Here is a 17,531-nt window from a genome sequence, read left to right on the forward strand (position 1 = left end):
GTTCTGTTTACTAATGACAACATAGGATGATGCTCTGAATTTAAAAACACCCTTCCACCTAGTATAAAAGACCTTTGAATCCCTGGCACTGAGGAAATATTTTTTTTTAAAAGCTAGTATATATCCGGCAGCATGGCACTCTCATAGGTCCAGTGGGCTAACATGTCTTTGTGCAAATACTGGGTCACAAGAGATACTGTATCAGCAAGACATGGGTATTTTTATCTGAAGTGTATGCCATTGTGATCCCAATTGTGCTGCACTTTTTAAAATAAATACTCTTATCATTGGCAAAGGAAGGATGTTCTCTTCTGTTCCCAAATGTGAAATTAATGCTATGATGGACGGTTGTTAACTTGAATAAAAGTGGAAGAACTGCACACTGAGACCGAATTGTTAATTTTAAGATTCATGTAAGCATTTTGTTTTTGAAAGCAGGTCTTTTTTCTGTTGATAGGGCGGTCTGTTTTATACCCGAGACAGATTTACTGGGCTCAAGCAAAGTGTTTATCAAACTTTACTTGTCTAAAGATGATTGGAGATGTATCGGATACAATGTCTGAGGCAGGCAGTAGATTGTTAGAAATCCAAAGTTCCACAGCAATACCAAAGAAGGAAAAATAATCTAGCTGAAATTAATTTTGCAGAGCCATAAACTGAAAGTGCTTATACCTCTAACTGTGAATTGTTTTTTGTGTAAGCCTTTGTACCTGTCTCAAAGGATACTAAAGGGGGAATATGCTAATGTTAATTATAACAGGTGATTATTTTGTAGCTTTGCAAAAGACTTGTTTTCAGAACGGAGAGAAATTGATGTGCAGAGTCTGATCCTTCCCTTTTGCATTCTAAAGTTTTATTTTTTACAAAAATTATTGCAGAGATAATTTGATGTTTTTAACTGTGAATAATAGTGGAACTAGATTCAGTGGAATGTAGCAGAAATATTTATCTCATCACTGAAATGAATGTGAATAAGCTGGAATTCTACAGATGAACATGAATTCAAAATGTGTAAATTTGACCAATTCCCTTATGTCAGCAAGTTCAATTTATAATAAAAAAACAACAACCCACTGACATTCTCCCTTAAAAATGTACAGTAAAATACTGAATTTCCACTACTTTTATTACTCAGGAGAAATAAATTTAAGCTCATGGACAAAATCCATAATGGTGTTATGTGGTATTGGGCTATAAGGAAAATTGCAAAGATCTTTTGTAAAACTTTTATAACCACATTAGTCTCCTGAAATAATTAGTGCAAATGATGTGTGGGATCCTTCCAGATTTATAGATTTGATTAAACATTCTGAACATTTTTCAGAATGTAAAACTTTAGTAAGTATGTTCAGAAAGATTAAAGAAACCGACTGGAAACTTTTTCTTTTGAGTGTTCTTGAGGTCACCAGTGGTGCTGTGACTTGTTGGTTTTAGAATTATCCTTGTTTATTATGGTAAAATAACATGTAAAGAAGACCTGAACTCTTTATAAAGCAGCAAGTATTTTACGGCTTTGCATGCTTGTATTTTTTTTTTTTACCATTGCTGGAGGTTACCACTAATGAAGTTTCAAGCTATAACAAAATCTCCTCCTGCTGGAGACTAATGGAACATCTCTAACTTTAAATGCACCAAGACTTGTCAGTATAAAGACTCAGAAAACTGCAAATAGTTTTATTTTTGGTGCTTTCTGTTAAGAGCTCGAAGATATTGCTCATCATTGAATATACAGCTGCATTTGTGTTTTGCAAATAGAAAGTTTTTGTTCAGTTACTGTGTGCGTTCAGTAAGGCATTTACTAGTGTTATTGAAACGGTAAACAAGTAGTTGATTTTATATGTAAAAAAACTAAAGCATTAAAATTGCACATTTGGAAACTTGTGTGCAAGAACTTGTGAAGATATTTAATATTTTCACAAAAGAATATAAAACGAATTGGTTGTACTCTGTATATTCTGCATGGATACCATCTCTTGCTTTCTGCTTCACCTAGAAGCTCCAGGCTGATTAATTTTTAAAAATTTATTTTTTGCTTTATGCTATATTATGTAGCTATTCTTCATTTGTTTATATGCTATGAGGTGCTTGTGAGCATTTCTGGATGGTTTTTCTCCAGAAACATGGGTTTTAAATGGAAAGAGGAAGAAAGTAAGATTTCATGTGGCATTACAAGAACTTTTTTTTTGTTGTTGTTGTGCCAAAGGAGAAGCATCTTTCTGGAAAGATTTCTCCTGTGGGTGTGTTGGCCACAGTGCAGAATTTGAGTGAAGGTGACGTTTCTGTTTACCCTCGGTTGTTTGGTAGAAATGTTTTTGTGATGAAAGTTCTTCATGGGCATTAATACAAGCAAATAGTTTTTCTTGGCAAATTGACCTTATTGGTCATTTTAAAGCTGCATGTATAGGTGAATGGGTAAAATAGTCTCTAAGGCCAGGAAATAAGTGAGCTAAGTGCAAAATATAGATTGTCAGCTGGTGTATTGCACTGTTACAAACAACGCACTGATTTATTCTAAAAGTAATAGTGTTTCACAGTTTGGCTGATGAGAGTTTGTATGATTATAAAATACATGTACAGTATGTAGTAGGTGGGTTTTTTCCTTTGTTCGTTTAGAGTGTACCAAGTATGCATTTGTTTGAAAAACAGCATTTGAATATGAAGATTCAGTAGTCATTGTATTCTATGTATGAGTTAACCACAATCTTATTTGAATTTTATATAGCTTTATGTAAGTTTGTGACATGAAACATTCTTAAGAATTCAGTTTTTTTTCTTTAACAGTTAACCTAAGCTCTGCATATTTATCCTCATGGCACAGAAAAAAAAACAAACCAACCTGGAAATTGCTCAGTTAGATTAATGGTATTTTATGGGAATCAAGTGTTATGGTTTAAAGTGGCAGAGTAATGGTTTGAAGTGGCAGGGCTACAGAAAATGTTAATGAAGTTGAAATACCCACTTTCATAATGTTGCAGTCACAAATCTTATTGTTTTTTGGTTTACATCAGCTGGACTATGCTTTTTCCTGCTACGGCAAATCGGCTTGTTTTACTATGTGAATAACTTTTTAGCAGTAACTTTGCAAAACTAGTGTTGAGGGCCATTTTTCATTCCTGAGTGCCTTCTGTCAGTACCGTTTAGGTAATCTGGTGAGCAGGATGGGTAGAGTTTAGGTAATTGTTTGCTGGATTATTTGTCTTGATCAGAAAACCAAGGTAAAATTGGAATTGGTGATTTCTGATCCCAGTCCTGTAGAGTCTCAGTTCAGTAAGTCTTATAGCTCAAGCTAAATCATTCATTTCTAACGTTTGGGAACACTGTAAAGCTATTAATGAATTAAGAAAAAAAGATTGTACTTTCAGTGGATTTTGATCATGAGTTAGTTTGTAACCCAGAAAAACTATCCAGATATTCCTTCACTTAACATCACTTATGAATAAAAATACATTTTTTAATTAGCTAGAAATTGGTGATGATATTGGTTATCTATAGAGTTGCTGGATTGAGGCTCTTCGGGATCAGAGCTGGAAATGCCAGATTTATAAAAGTATATCTATTGTCATTTGAATAACAGTAGAGCTGAAAAATTACCTACAATTTCAGACTCACATTGTGTGTGAAAATGTGTATTTTAGGGATGTAAATACACTATTGGGCTGAATTATGGCACTTGAAAAACAGAAAAATAAGTCCTTTTGATACAAATGTTTTTGACTGTAAAATGTCAGAAAGAAAAACCTTAAACTTTTTCCATCAAACTATCCTGACTTGTTACAGCTCTGTGTACTCTGGTAGTTCTGTCACACAACTGAATCGTTGTATTACGTAATCTTGATCAATTCAGCCCTCTTTATCTTGTTCTTAAGCTTATCACTTTTTGTTTTGGTTATCAATTTATGGTTTGGAAAACAGTCCCTACCCCATAAGCCGCCTTTCAGGGAAGTATTGCAAGATGCTAATAAAACAATGATGTTGTGCCAGTTCAAAGTGTACCTTCATTTTTTGGGGGCTTTTGTCACATTACTGTACAAGGGTAAGTGGCTAGGATGGAATGAGAGATGTGGGTTGATTAAAGGTGCAAGGCTAACCATTTCTGAACCACCACTCTTCTCAGTCGTGATTTCAAGTTCACATCAAAGATCGCCAAAAGAGTGAAATTCCGAAAATGTTACATTGCAGAAAACGGAGGTTGCAGATTTGGTCAAATTTAGCTTTGCTAAGAAAAGGAAAACAAGTTACAGTCATAGTACTGTTTCATGAACACATAATCAAAAAGCTTTGGCGAAGTGTTTGAACTTCCTAGTCCCTAATTGTGTTTGTGAAGAAAAACTCAGGAGATTGTGATACTGGAGGGTATTGTAAATTAACATGAACAGTACAATCCCATTATTCAGTAGTATAATGATCTCAGGCACTTGGTTTAATGTGGTTGCATTTTTTAGGTTTTGATCATTAAAAGATGCCCTTTTCCACAAATCCGTTGTATTTAAATTGGGGGAAAATAGCAGATTTTGAAACTTCAAATGTTCCTTTTTTTTGTAAACTGACCTGAATCCTGTTGTAATGGATCAAGACTCAGAAAAGAGTGGAAAAAAGGTCAGCACCAAATTTGTTCACTATAAACTGTTCTTATGTTATCTGCCTGTTGAAAAGTGCTAGAACTTTTTCAGAATAACCGTCTTTGCATCCTGATAACTTTGAACACTAGTGCTTGTGTGTATTTAGGGCATTTATCCAAGTCAATATAAATATGCTGTATACATCATCCTTTGCTAAAAGCTTTAAGAATAAATTAAAGTTTTCAAATAATAGAAACCAGTGCTTTTAGCTGGTCTGAGCCTGGTTTTGAAAATTTAGATTGTTTTAGTGGCCAAGTTCTTAGTCCTCGTTAGGTTCAAATAAAAAGAAAAAGAAAACGCCATGCTTCACATTTAGAAACTCAGGTGGTTGTGCTCAGCAGGGTCACCATCTTGCTTTACAACTCACTCCAATGGATTTGAAAAAAATGAAAAGTAGATGAAAAAGATGAGTAGTAGAAGCTCATGTTTTTTACCCACTGATTTTTTTACATTTACATTTTTAAATATAATTTTTTCTGGTGGTATACTTTAACATGGTTAAGTTTGCTGTTGCTTACATTACTTTTACCAGGACTCCATAGTCCTAAACCTCCCATTCTCAGTATTGGATGAGGGCAAATCCTCTGTGCTAAGAGCACAAATGTTAAGACATCCAGCAGTATATTTTCAGATGTAGGAAATGTCAGACCATGTTTTTTTTTAACACTTTGATACACGTTGTTTGATGTGTAATGAAGAAATGGATATGTTTTATCACTATCCCCTCTTTCTTTGCGAGTTTTTGTTCTGATTTTCTATCCCGTTGAGGAAATTGGGCCTGGTAGTTCTCTTTTTTTTCTGAAGATTTCTAACTAGATGTGGGAAAGGGGTTCATGGCGTAAATACATTTATTTGCAGGAGGTGGTTTATATCTTGTTTATTCCCAGCTTGTACTTTTAACAATGATTTCAATATCTATACAGCATATTAGGGATATACTTTCAGATTTATCTCGTTTTGAAAGGTTTTAAGTGATTTTCCCCACCTCTGGTTCTCATGTTGAGGGTATGACTCACAGTGGTATCAGCAGAAAAAAAGACAGTAAATCCTATCATGTGATGAATACTTTGGATGAAATGTAGATTCTAATGTTGGGTATAAGTTGTGATCATTAGTCTGAACATGTCAGCTGGATTGTACAGTATATGAGCTAAGACCAATGCCTTCTTTGTTGTATTAATATTTCTTATTTTTACTGCATCTGTTAAAGAGATGAGATAATCTTTCAGTTTGCACATAGTGTTTGAGCTACTGTATATTGGTCTTTAATCTGCAATTTACATCACATGACCGTACCTAGTATTTAATAAGACTACCAATTAAGTAATGTAAGCAGTAGGTTTGATATTTCCAGGCAGTGTGAATGATTTTCAGTTTTTTTTTTTGCTATGTTGTTGACTTTGGATGTTCAAACCACTTAAGGTTCCTTGAAATGTGAGACAAAATGCCAGTTGTGTGGCCCCTTACTTTTGGTGAGGTAAATTAAACATCAAAATACAGTACTAACAAGAAAAGCTATTATGCTGTGAAAAAAGCTTTTTTTGGTGTGTTTTTTCCCTGAATGATATTGACTGGTATCTGACTGTACCGCGGTAAATGTCAGCCATGTTTTTCGGACTTTAGTGGAATGTATCGAAAGACCCCCTGTGACTTTAACATTCCTTTTTTTGTTGATGTGAATGATGTTGGATGTTTAGAATCTACAACATTTTCTGTTTGTATTTTGTGATGGTATTCTGAAAATAACATACCTGCATCTTGTTACCTGTGCTTTTATCCCAAAATTACAATTTATAAATGCTTTTCATAATGCAGTATTTGAACAACAAGGATTAGAGGTTTGTATTCATGGTTACAATAAATACTTGTGTTACTCTTCTACAAACTTGGAATTGTTGAAGAATTGAATGCTTTAGGATTTTGTTTGACAGTTCTTCCCTTTAGTATTTTTGGTCAATTTATATACAGATTCTGTTTTAGATCTTTAGATTACAGAATGCATATTTTAGCCATTTTTTCCTTCCATTAAACCCATATTTAGTAGTATTTAAGGCAGTCAGATAGCCTTTTAGTTGGCATCTCAATCAAACATGAAATAGCAATTTTTGCCAACTGAATTCTAGTTTGGGTGATGTACAGATAGCGCACAAAAAAAATGGAAACAGCAAGACAAAGTTAATCACTTGATAGGGTGCTAGGTTACTAGCTGTGGTCAGTACAGCTTGTATGTGCTATGTCATAGAGTACACCAGTGTCTGAAATTCTGCTGCAAAAAAGTAAATCAGCTTGTCAGGTAGATAGAGGTGAAAAATATTCCAGAATATTTAATAATTAATAAAATCCAAGCTCCTGCCGAATGTGCCCAGCAATCACCCCTCTTTCAATGTCCTTGGGGTTTCCTCTTGGGGTTGTGCCAGCCAGAATTACAGGTACGCAGGCTTGTCCATACATACATACATGACCCTAAGGATTCTGGGTTGTTATTTGCTTAATTAAATACGAGTTGCACCTGTGATTAAACTGTAGCTTTCAATATGCTTGGTGTCCCTTCATTTACCCGGGTGTTTCCATTTTATTTGTCCACAACCTGTGCTTGTTTATTTCAGGTGTGCAGTAGATCTTTTAATTTTCCTGTTTTCCCCAACCTGTCTTTCTTGCCTCCCACACCAGCCCAGGGTTTTGATCTAACCAGTATGTGATCGTTTTCATTTTTAATTTTCAATGCTTTTAAATGTTGAACAATACATCTTAGGTGGTAGAAAGAAACTTGCACATGTGGCTGTGTTTTATACAATGTTGACCTGTTTGGGCACTGATTGACCAATCAGGGGGGGCTCCAGGTTTAAGAAACAGATGTCTCTTACTTTTGTATTGTGGATAGTACAGAAGACTGTGTCTGCTAGATTGCAGGTGGAGCAATTGCTGAAATGTATTAATTCATTCACTGCTTTACAGATGAAAAATAACTTGAATCTACTGTACTGTTAAGATCTGTGTTCATAAGAAATTTAATGAAAAAATATTAATTGCTGCAGGCACCATCTTTTGAAAGTTCTAAATGTAAGTTTGAAACATTCCAAAATTGAACACATGCATAGAACATACCTACATAAAACTGAGCAATTATCTTCTACAGTACAGTGTTATGTATTCATACAGCTGACGTGTAAACAATCCTTATATGGGAGGTGTTTAAATTCACTACCATCCATTATGGCATAGTTTCATTTGTATTGAGATGCTGCAGAGGATCCTGCGCCTTGAATTCTGTAGGCTCTAGTTTGTCTTAATCAGCAGTGCACTTATACAGCACAACAGAAAGTGCAGACTGTAAACTAGAAGAGATGTTTTAGCTGGAATGGTTGCAGTACTTGATCACATCTCACTGTTCTTAACAGTATTTGGCCTTTCTTCACTGTCAAAACAAGAAAGATGGCAACCACCTGACTGTGTGCTAGTATTTTCTTAGAATGTTTACTGTCCTGTGGATTAAGAATTTGAGTAACCATTGTGATGTGGTGGACAACCTCTTTGATCTGAGCCTTAATAAAAAGTTGGGAAAATACAAAGACTGACGGTGTTATTGAAAGTCCATTGATATTGGCATTTAGTTTTTTTTAATAAAAATTCAATTTCATTTGTACACACTTACATAGAAGCACTTTTTACTGGTGAAGCCTTAAATGAAGTTGTTTAAGGGAACAACCCTGATTTTAAAATCGCTACCGGATGAATCATGGACACACCTTTGGCTTGTATTACTCATGACGTACTAATTTTCTACACCTTTGCAGGCCTAACATTTTTCAGGCGAATGATCTCAGAATTTTGTGTGCCAGATTTTACTTGGGCTAGCTAAAATCTAGTTTTACCAGTGGGTGGGCTGACATTTGTTACTCTCTTCTTTGCAGCATAGTTGTCCTCTTAAAGATGTTTAATATTTTGTTTTTCCCATACATACTGCTGGTTTAAACAGTTTACTTTAGTTTGAGAACTACTGCCTGAAACAATTGGGAAGAATTATGAAAATTTCAAACTTTACAAATTTTTAACTTTTTTTTGCCTAAAGGCATAATATCTTTACCACAATTTACAGGATTAAACAAATATAGCACCCAGTACAGATTTTTTTGAAATCTTGAGGAGGAAACATCTTTTACCTAAGGTAGGTAGGGGTGCACTCTTGTGTAATAACAGTGTTCTGAATTTAAGGGGGGAAAAAAAAACTAATGACCTCACTCCTGTTAAGTGCGGGAATACAGTAAGCACTTAATTTAATGTTTCAGAAAATGCAGTTCAGTAAATTTAAAGTCTCCTTATATAATATAGAAATCATTCTTTAAGCTTAAAATGTCCCATTCTATTGTCTGTAAGACTAACATCTAAAATGTTCCTTTTTTTGGCACTTGAAATAAACATTTAAACAGAAACATCACTAAAACAGGTGTGATTTTTAGAGATGGATGCAACAGAATGCTTTTAAGCAGAGGCTATGCTCATAGTCTCCCAACATCAGCTTCACAAAGCGGGTGTATTATTGATGGGTCTGAAATATTTTAAGTTGGAAATCTTGGTGTTATTTCTGCTTCCATGTTATCGTTTGATGTGCATGTTCATTACATCACAAAATGATCTTCCACCTGTCTGGAAATACATATTTAGACTATTTTATCAAGATTAGACTATTGTAACATCAGTACTAAATAGACTTCAGTGTGTCCTGACAATTAACTCATGTGCTGTAAACTGTACTGGCTTCTAGTGAAATTTGAAGTGGTCTACCAAAGTTTTCCTGCTCATAAATAAGATGTTGAATGTTCAGCTCCAGATCTTTACAGCAACAGTATAATCAATTTCTTGTCCTCACCGATCAGCCTCCACACAGTGTGCTAGAGCTTTCTTAAGTACACTGCCACATTCATGCAAGTCATTGCCCAAATGCACTGAAAACCCTGCAACTGACGTTTTCAAAACTTGCTTTGACGTCAAATTTGTAATGTATAATTTAATTTTGACTCCCAATTTAATGGGCAATTTGCTGAGCCTTTTCCCACTGCGTTCTTTCTATTGTGTATTGTGGGCTATTGTACAGAGTTTGTTGAAGAGCAATCGCAAAGAAAATTGGATTATCAGTATGATTACCCTACATTGTTTCATTGTATAAGTAAGCAAATCAAAATGCGGATAAGTATTTGATCAGCTAGTGGGTAATCTGCTTCATTTTGCTATATAAGCCCACAGCACAGACCAGAGCACTCAAGCCAGACCCCCCCCGCTAGTGATGGAGCCTCACAGGTGCGTAGTCGGCTACTAAGGCAAGGTGTGCCACACCCCTTGGGAGTTCCAATCAGAGCTGAATGAAACAGCTCACATTCAAACAAGTTCAGTCTTGACAATTTCTAGTCAAGTAGACAAGGTTAATGTCACTAGATCTACTCTATTTGAGTGGAGTCTGATTTGTAACAAGAAATAAAATAGTACAGGCACTGAAAACCAGCAAAGCATGTATTATAAAATCCCAGGCCAGTAACAAGTACAAGAAGTTACATACATGTTTTATTGTCCCAATAAAAGTATTTATTCTGGATATAAGACCTTTTGTAAAATAAAGGCATTTTAAACATCTCTTTTATAAATAAATGAAGAGATAGCTTTTTTTACAATTCTATATAAAATGAGTGGATTAACCATTTTACAGCAACTAGGAAAACACAAGTAAAACAGGAAGACGACATTTAAAAAAAGAACCAGAACAACCCTTGAAAGCAAAACAACTTTCTCTTCACTCTGGAATGGTATTAATAGCACATTTTCCATGAAACACTTATCACCTTACACTAGCAATGTGTGCCTATCACACATTCTGCAGTACATTCAAGCTAGTGTGTATAATTTTTCTTTTAAACCTATTACAAACAAAATGAAAAACATCCACCAAAGCAGGATGTTCTGAAAAGGTTATGCACAATCACTTAAGACAACTGTACCTTGCTTGGTGACTTCAGTAACTGCAAAATGTTTATATTTTAGAGATTTTGGGAAGAGAAAGGTTCACCAGATTAAACGAGAGATTCATTTTTACCTTCAAATTTTCTTTTCTGTTGATGGAATTCAAACCAATAGGTAAAGATCCTGCATTCAATTAAAACATTCAATTCTGGAGCCGTGCAAACTAGGTGAATAGTTAAACCTCCAAGAAAAAAAAAACTGATTATATTTAAGACTTATGAAAGCATTAATATCCAGCATATGTCTATTAATGTTTGCAAACTAAACACTGGAAATGTATAAAAGACATACTGTAGGTTTAAATACAACCAGAATATACAGCAAATGAAAATACAATGGTTGAATGCACATAGTGTTTTTTCAAACCCTTTATTGCATGGGAGAATGTTATTTTCAGTAATGGAAGCTGAGGTTTAAGATACTGTCTTTATTACTGATAAATACTCTTTACTTAATCATGCAATATATTGTTTTAAATTATAGAGAAAGCCATTGCACAGTGCTTGAACATTTGTTGTCTCTATCATAGTTCACCATTGTTCACTCCTTTTTTGCAATTGAAAAGAATGGAAGTATTAGAAAAATACATTTATTAGATGTGGAAAAATCTGGCTTATGACACCTACGTAAGTTGTTTTTTTTTGTAATTCCAAAATATTTTTGTAACACAAAAATATAATAATATACAGGTAAGTTTCTGTTTGAGATGAAGGAAGCATGCTCCTTTTCATTATTTTCTTATGAGCAAACAACTTGAATGTATTTTTTTTAAGGTTGTACTGCTGTAAGATGACTGAAAGTTCAGAGGTGTCATCGTCAGGCTGGGGAGCTAGAAGCTTACCCATCAAAAGTATGAACATTTACACTTAGTAATGATTTTAATTGGTCAACAACCACACAACAGTTCTGTAACACCTTTAGTCAACAAATTGTCTAAGAAACATTTTGTAGTGTTTCTTAAACCTTGAGTGCAAAAGGCGTCTAAATCATGACATTTCATTTGTAGAAGTCTTAATTGGAAGGCTTCCATCATCTTTCACCAAGCAGAAAACAAACTAAACCAAGAGCACACTAAATATCTCACACATGTGGGAAACTTAGTTTTTGAATGTATTGTTAGATGCTCCAATGTGTGGGATATAATATTTGAAATCATTCTGAAAATAAGGAACAATTACTGTTTTTTAGACATTAACTCACTTTGTTCTGTTTTTTAAAAGCTCAATCTTTTATTTTAGTAATGGATAAATGGCAATTTTTGGAATAGCCTCTTATTGGAGAACAATTATTTAAAATCTGGTTAATATCATCAACTAGAAATAGAGAATGGAGTGCATCAATAGTGATAATTTAACGTACTTGTCAATAAAGAGTGACAGGTGAACCTCTCAGGACTAGATAAGCATTTAGTTAAATTTGATGGAAAATGTTAAAATGGAATGCAGAATTCTTGGTGTATCTAATATGCTCAGTATATTTGGACACTTTAAGGAAACAACAAATAAAAAAAAATAGTAAAAAACGTATTTAGCATATACACTTGAACATTTTACAATCAACGCAAGATATAACGCAAGTATATTTGTTCTGCTGCTGAGGGTCAGCAAAAATGACACCAGCCTACACGCAAGACCAAATGAATAAAGAGATTCAAATGATGGCCAAGGAGCTTATTTTCAAAATCAAGACTCAAATGTATGTCGTTACTGTTACTGTTTATTTAAAAATGTAAAGAGTGTCACTATCTTCTCAAAAGCATTATTACGATGCTCTAAAGGGTATAAAGAAACCCTAGAAAAAGGAGCATGATGAAGTGCAAAACAGTTGTGTAATGTATTACTTTAATTTTGAGAGGGAAAACATCCTAAGCCTGCCGTAAATATTGTAAATCTTTAAATCAGAACAATCTCATAACAGACCAATGACAGTTGAAAATGAAAAAAAATGTTTCACAGAATGTTTGATGATTCCTTAAATGACACGTCTTTTGGTAGTGTTGACCAAGAGAGTTTTTAATGGTGATTTTATTGGAGGAGAATTAAAAAAAAGCAGGAAATGGCAATACTTTTGTTCCCAGGCAAAGGGCAAGTTTAAGTGGACTTTTACTTTCCTGGATATGCACTCTGGTGATCACTAAACCTTCTCCACAAGAAGTGTCTTGAACATTCAGTGGACTGCAGCAGCATCTTCTGATAAATGTTTGGTTCATGTTCATCACATATGTGCCCTGAAGGACTGCTTACTTTCTTGCTGCAGAATGTCATCTTGCAGATGCTTTCTAGATGATGCAATGGATCCTCTTCCTCAGCTGCATCTTGAGGGTTCATGCTGGTGTCGAGTTCAATGGGGCTCATGAGGAGCAGAAGCAGGTCTGAGCACCGAAAAAATAAATTCAAGGTCACTTTGGACTGCAAAGTGTCAAATCTGTGCTCTACAGGGGCTAGGAATTAATCCGTTTTCCATATTTCATGATCTAAAAAGGAATTTCTCTTTCTGTACAACTTGTGAAGCTCCCACGAGGCCCTCACAGAGATGTTTCATTGGTGTGGGGTCTGGAATTCTCCTCCTCCAGCAATGCGATTCGCTGCTTCAGCATCCTGACTTGTGTCTCATGCCTCTCTACCATGGCCATCATCTGAGACTCGAGTTTCTTCAGTTTGTTTTGGTGCTTCTTTTTTGCTTTTTCATATGCTGCAACAAGGTTGCTGTTGAAAACAAAACATTCCAAGTCAGATAAAAAAGTACTAGATTAGCCTATAGGCTGATAAAGCTAAATTACAAAAAAAAACACAAAACACGAGGTTAAAACAAGGTTATGCGAAAAATTACCATCCTGCAATTAGCAGTAAATTCTACAATGCACTTCAGTAATAAGCTAGCACTTTACCTATCAAGAAAAGCAAAATTATGTGTGTATGAATCTGGATAACAAATGAAAATAAAACACATCAAATACCACTTATGAATGAAGTAACCATTTCTGCCAGTATGACAAAAGTGCAAGAAGTATTATAATAATGTAGTGCATCAAAACAAATTATTAAAAAGATAATGAATGAGAAGGTAGAGGTAGTTCCACTGTGTTACACTAGGGGGTTTCTAAGACTGCAGTAAGCAATCGCATTGATAAAAAGTTACACAAAGAGCTGAAGTGCTTTATGTTATGCAACAAAACTACATCATATGTATTACTTGAAATATTTTTAAATTGTTTCCTACCAAATTACAATACATCAAAAAGATCATTTATGCTTAATACACATAATTATTTCCATATTGATTATAATTCCTCCTATATTTTATTTCAGACGTAATGCAATTCACTTTTAATTTTTGTTTATATTTACAGAAGTCAATATTTATTGAACAGTAAATACTACATTCATTACTCCTGTCTTTAAATGTGGAGAAAAAAATACTGATGACATTTAATAAACAGGCCTACTTCATTTCAGCAGAATGCTTTCCTGTGGTGGACTACATGAAGGTAACTATACGATTTAATTTTCTGAGTAAAGTACAAGAGCAGTATATTCACAGTAAAAGCATAAAATTGGTATAAATGCAAAATCTTTCCTATTGCTCCTATTATTTCCACAATGTACCCATCTTCATACAGGTTCAAAAAGTTTTCATTTCTCAGATTTAAAAAACCTCAGACTTTTACTCTTTTTTAGGAAGATCTAAACTTAGAGGTGAGTAATATGTAATTTGTTTAAAGGTAACTCTGGAATCACCCACTTATAAAATCTGAGAACGACACCTCACCTAACCATAGCCAAACCATCAGTAAAAACCATTATAATTATCATATGAACTGAAAGCTACACCGAAGTAATAAAAGAAATACATAAGGGAATACATAACAAAAAGTTTCATAGAACCAACTAGAGACCCTGTGAGCTCGTCCACATTGACAGTGGGTTTAGAGATAAAGGCCCATTTCTTTCCAGACCCTGGCATTAGTTTTATGACTATGGCGCCAGACCTCCACATCAGCAAGTCTCTGGTGAGGAATGACACTCTGACCATTGTTTCTTAGTAGTAACCTGAAACTGCAGCAGAATTCCCCCCTCCCTCCTTGAACCCCACTAGACGGCCTTGCATGTTAAAAACCGCATGTACAGCTGAACACAGACTTTACCTGTTGGCTCTTTTCAAGTCGTTGACAAACTCTGCAGACTGCTGGTGCCGAACTTCGCTGCTTTTTGTCAGTCTTTCCAAAGCAGCTACTAACTCCTGCGCTCTGCTCTTGAGCTTCTTCTCTCTGTAAGGCCATTGAGACTCACAATGAAAGCAGCACTGGGAGCACAGCAGCTCCAATCTGGGCTGTGAGGATCTTCATTACATCTCATGAGTTTCATGGAAATGGCGTCTTTTGGTGTAATAAATACTTGGCAGTCATTTAAATTATCTTTAATTTCTTATGTATTGTTAGTTACGTGGCAATTTAAAATATATGGCTGAAAGTAATACGCAATAAAATACTTAATACATTTTTTTAACAGATTCTATATTTCTCTACTTTTTTGACTGTTGTAGTGTTTAATAATTACTACACAATCAGTCAATAAAGTACCAAATGTGAAGGACTTAAAAGCCTTTTTCTAACTGTGATACTTATATTTCTAAAGAACTTGTCATCTGATTACTATTTAACCCTTATTTGTTTTTTAATTAATAATAAGTTAAATAATTTTAAATCACCTATTTTAGCAGCATATTTACAGTGCTTGAATAGAAAAGCAACAATTAAAGTTTGCAGTCCCAATACCAATCTTTTGTATATATCCAGGTGCTATTTTTGGGAGCACTTTTAACAAACTTTGCTAACAATTGTTAGAATAATCATAATTATTAAAATATTCGAGTAATCCCAAAGAAAAACATATTTTGTTAGCGCACTAAACAAGTGCACACTCACAACGATCTGTTTAATGTGACGCTTACCGTCTGAGTGCGTTTGTGAGCTCTGCCGCCAGATCGCTGTCATTAAGAGTCCTTAGATCAGCAAGTGTTATAGCAGGTGTTCCTCCATCTCCACAGTCCTGTGAAATATAATGATACAGTGGTGACATGGACAAAATAACCTCTGGGGGCTTAACTGCCAGTGCACTACACACATATAGCACATTTGCTGAACTCTAAGGTAAATGAAGCGTTAACTTTTACAAGGGGCGCATGAGAAGTTGTTACAGTGCTGCAGGGATAAGGGACCCTATGCCCATAAAATTGTTAATGAAACAGCTGTTACAGCATATTTCACAATTTCATGCCTAATATATCAATTTCCTGCTGTCATATCAATTTCCAAGAGTTCGATGAATTAACACACGGCTTCTGAAAATCTTGAACTTTGCCAAACGTAGAGGCAAAAGGCATGGAGACTGTCTGAGCTCAAATACAGGCCAGGAGAAGCGAAGCCCTGCGGCCCAGAGACCATCCGTGTTGGGAACACTGAGTTTAGGACGACTGCCGGATCAAGATTTAGACTGGAGTGGACAGGCAGGCAACAGACTGGCACGTTTAAAAATATCTGCATGAACGTCCTGTGCTGGACCTGAGAAAAAAATCTAATTTTAAAACCATTTAGTTTGACTTTTTATGTGATCTCGAAGCAAAAACTGAAGAATATTTTCAACCTTATTTGAGAAAGAAAAGAAAATGTCAAAGTCTAACAATGATGATCATTACCATAATCCTCTTTATCTTCTGTTCTTTAAATCATCAATATTGTGCCACAGATTTGTCTCAAGTAGCTGCCGAAAACATCGTTTTAATTCCAGTAGTACTCATGATCAATTCCATTACCTTAATCACATTTTTTCTAGCCAAGGGTCTAGGCAAGGCTGTTATAAGCTTTTTCAAGAGGGCCAATTGTTTTTTTTTAAGACCAACGCTTCTCTCTAAGGGTGAAAGTATATTTCTAGAAAAACAGAATAACATTTTGTTGTAATGAAGTAATACATGAGAAAACAAGTTTCTTGTTTTAAGACCCATTGGGTTATTTGTTTATAGCACATCATAAAACAATCATGCTGGATTACATAAACCCTGTGAATCTGAAGTATTAAAAATATCTGGATGAAAAAAAAAGACAGGCAATTTATATTAAAACCTAGCTGTTCATATTTGTACTTTTATTTTAAACTTGGATTTGAACAGTGCAGGAGACGTTTGCTGTAGTAGAACATGATAAAATTCACATCAAAACATCATTATCAAAACTGCATGAAACAAAATATCTGCTTTTGTATAAGCACTGCCAAAACATAAGACTCTCATATTTCATTATTTAATGTCCAAGAAATTTAAATTAGAAAGAGGGTTTATTCAAAAGAAGGAATGAACATAAGATGAATGTCCAGAAGCAGCTGAATGAGGTCCTTAAATCATGGAGCTACTACAAGCAGTAACCGAATAAGCTACATGGGCTTCCTCTTGTCTGTAATCTTTCTTATAGTCTTATATACATACAATCTAAAAGTCTAGGTGGCTTTATTTAAATCCATGAGGTTTACTTGTGTTGGTCTTTATAAAAACACTATAAAAAATGGACTAATCATATGGAGGTGTACATGATAGAGTCAAGCTTTTGTCTGTTTCTGGAGCTAATGCATAAATATGGACCTGGTATCTTTCGGGGTTAAGCTTCTTATTTTCCTGTGCCAATAACATGGTTTATATATTTTGGGGGTTGTAATAGAAGTATTTAAATACAGGCATTTCAAGTGACCACATTTAAATTTCAGTTTGTATTCTAAAAAAGCTTATTTATATGTTGAAACACAAATATAGCTTATAAAGATCTATAATAAATTATAGTACGTTGTCAATGATGTTCCCTGTGCCATGGAAAAAAATAATGAAAGTGGGTTAATTAAATCCTCTTAGTCCATTCCA

At 34.7% G+C, this 17,531-nt stretch overlaps 1 protein-coding gene across 6 annotated transcripts in view; it reads right to left on the bottom strand.

The window, feature by feature from the left end:
• Positions 1 to 10,173: 10,173 nt before the first annotated feature.
• The window catches only part of mcc (MCC regulator of WNT signaling pathway), a 210,921-nt gene continuing 203,563 nt past the window's right edge, over positions 10,174 to 17,531 (bottom strand). For 5 of the 6 annotated variants that reach the window (XM_088912106.1, XM_088912107.1, XM_088912109.1 and 2 more), the window contains 3 exons: positions 15,579 to 15,676; positions 14,773 to 14,895; positions 10,174 to 13,333 (listed from right to left, as the gene is read on the bottom strand). In XM_088912106.1, the coding sequence (XP_088768232.1) occupies positions 13,153 to 13,333; positions 14,773 to 14,895; positions 15,579 to 15,676 (402 nt within the window). In that variant the 3' untranslated portion in view covers positions 10,174 to 13,152. The remainder of the gene's footprint in view (positions 13,334 to 14,772; positions 14,896 to 15,578; positions 15,677 to 17,531) is intronic. The other variant, XM_088912111.1, reaches the window with a different exon arrangement.

Source organism: Atractosteus spatula, chromosome 3, assembly GCF_055471065.1.
Source record: "Atractosteus spatula isolate fAtrSpa1 chromosome 3, fAtrSpa1.hap1, whole genome shotgun sequence".
NCBI classification, from domain to species: Eukaryota; Metazoa; Chordata; class Actinopteri; order Semionotiformes; family Lepisosteidae; genus Atractosteus; species Atractosteus spatula.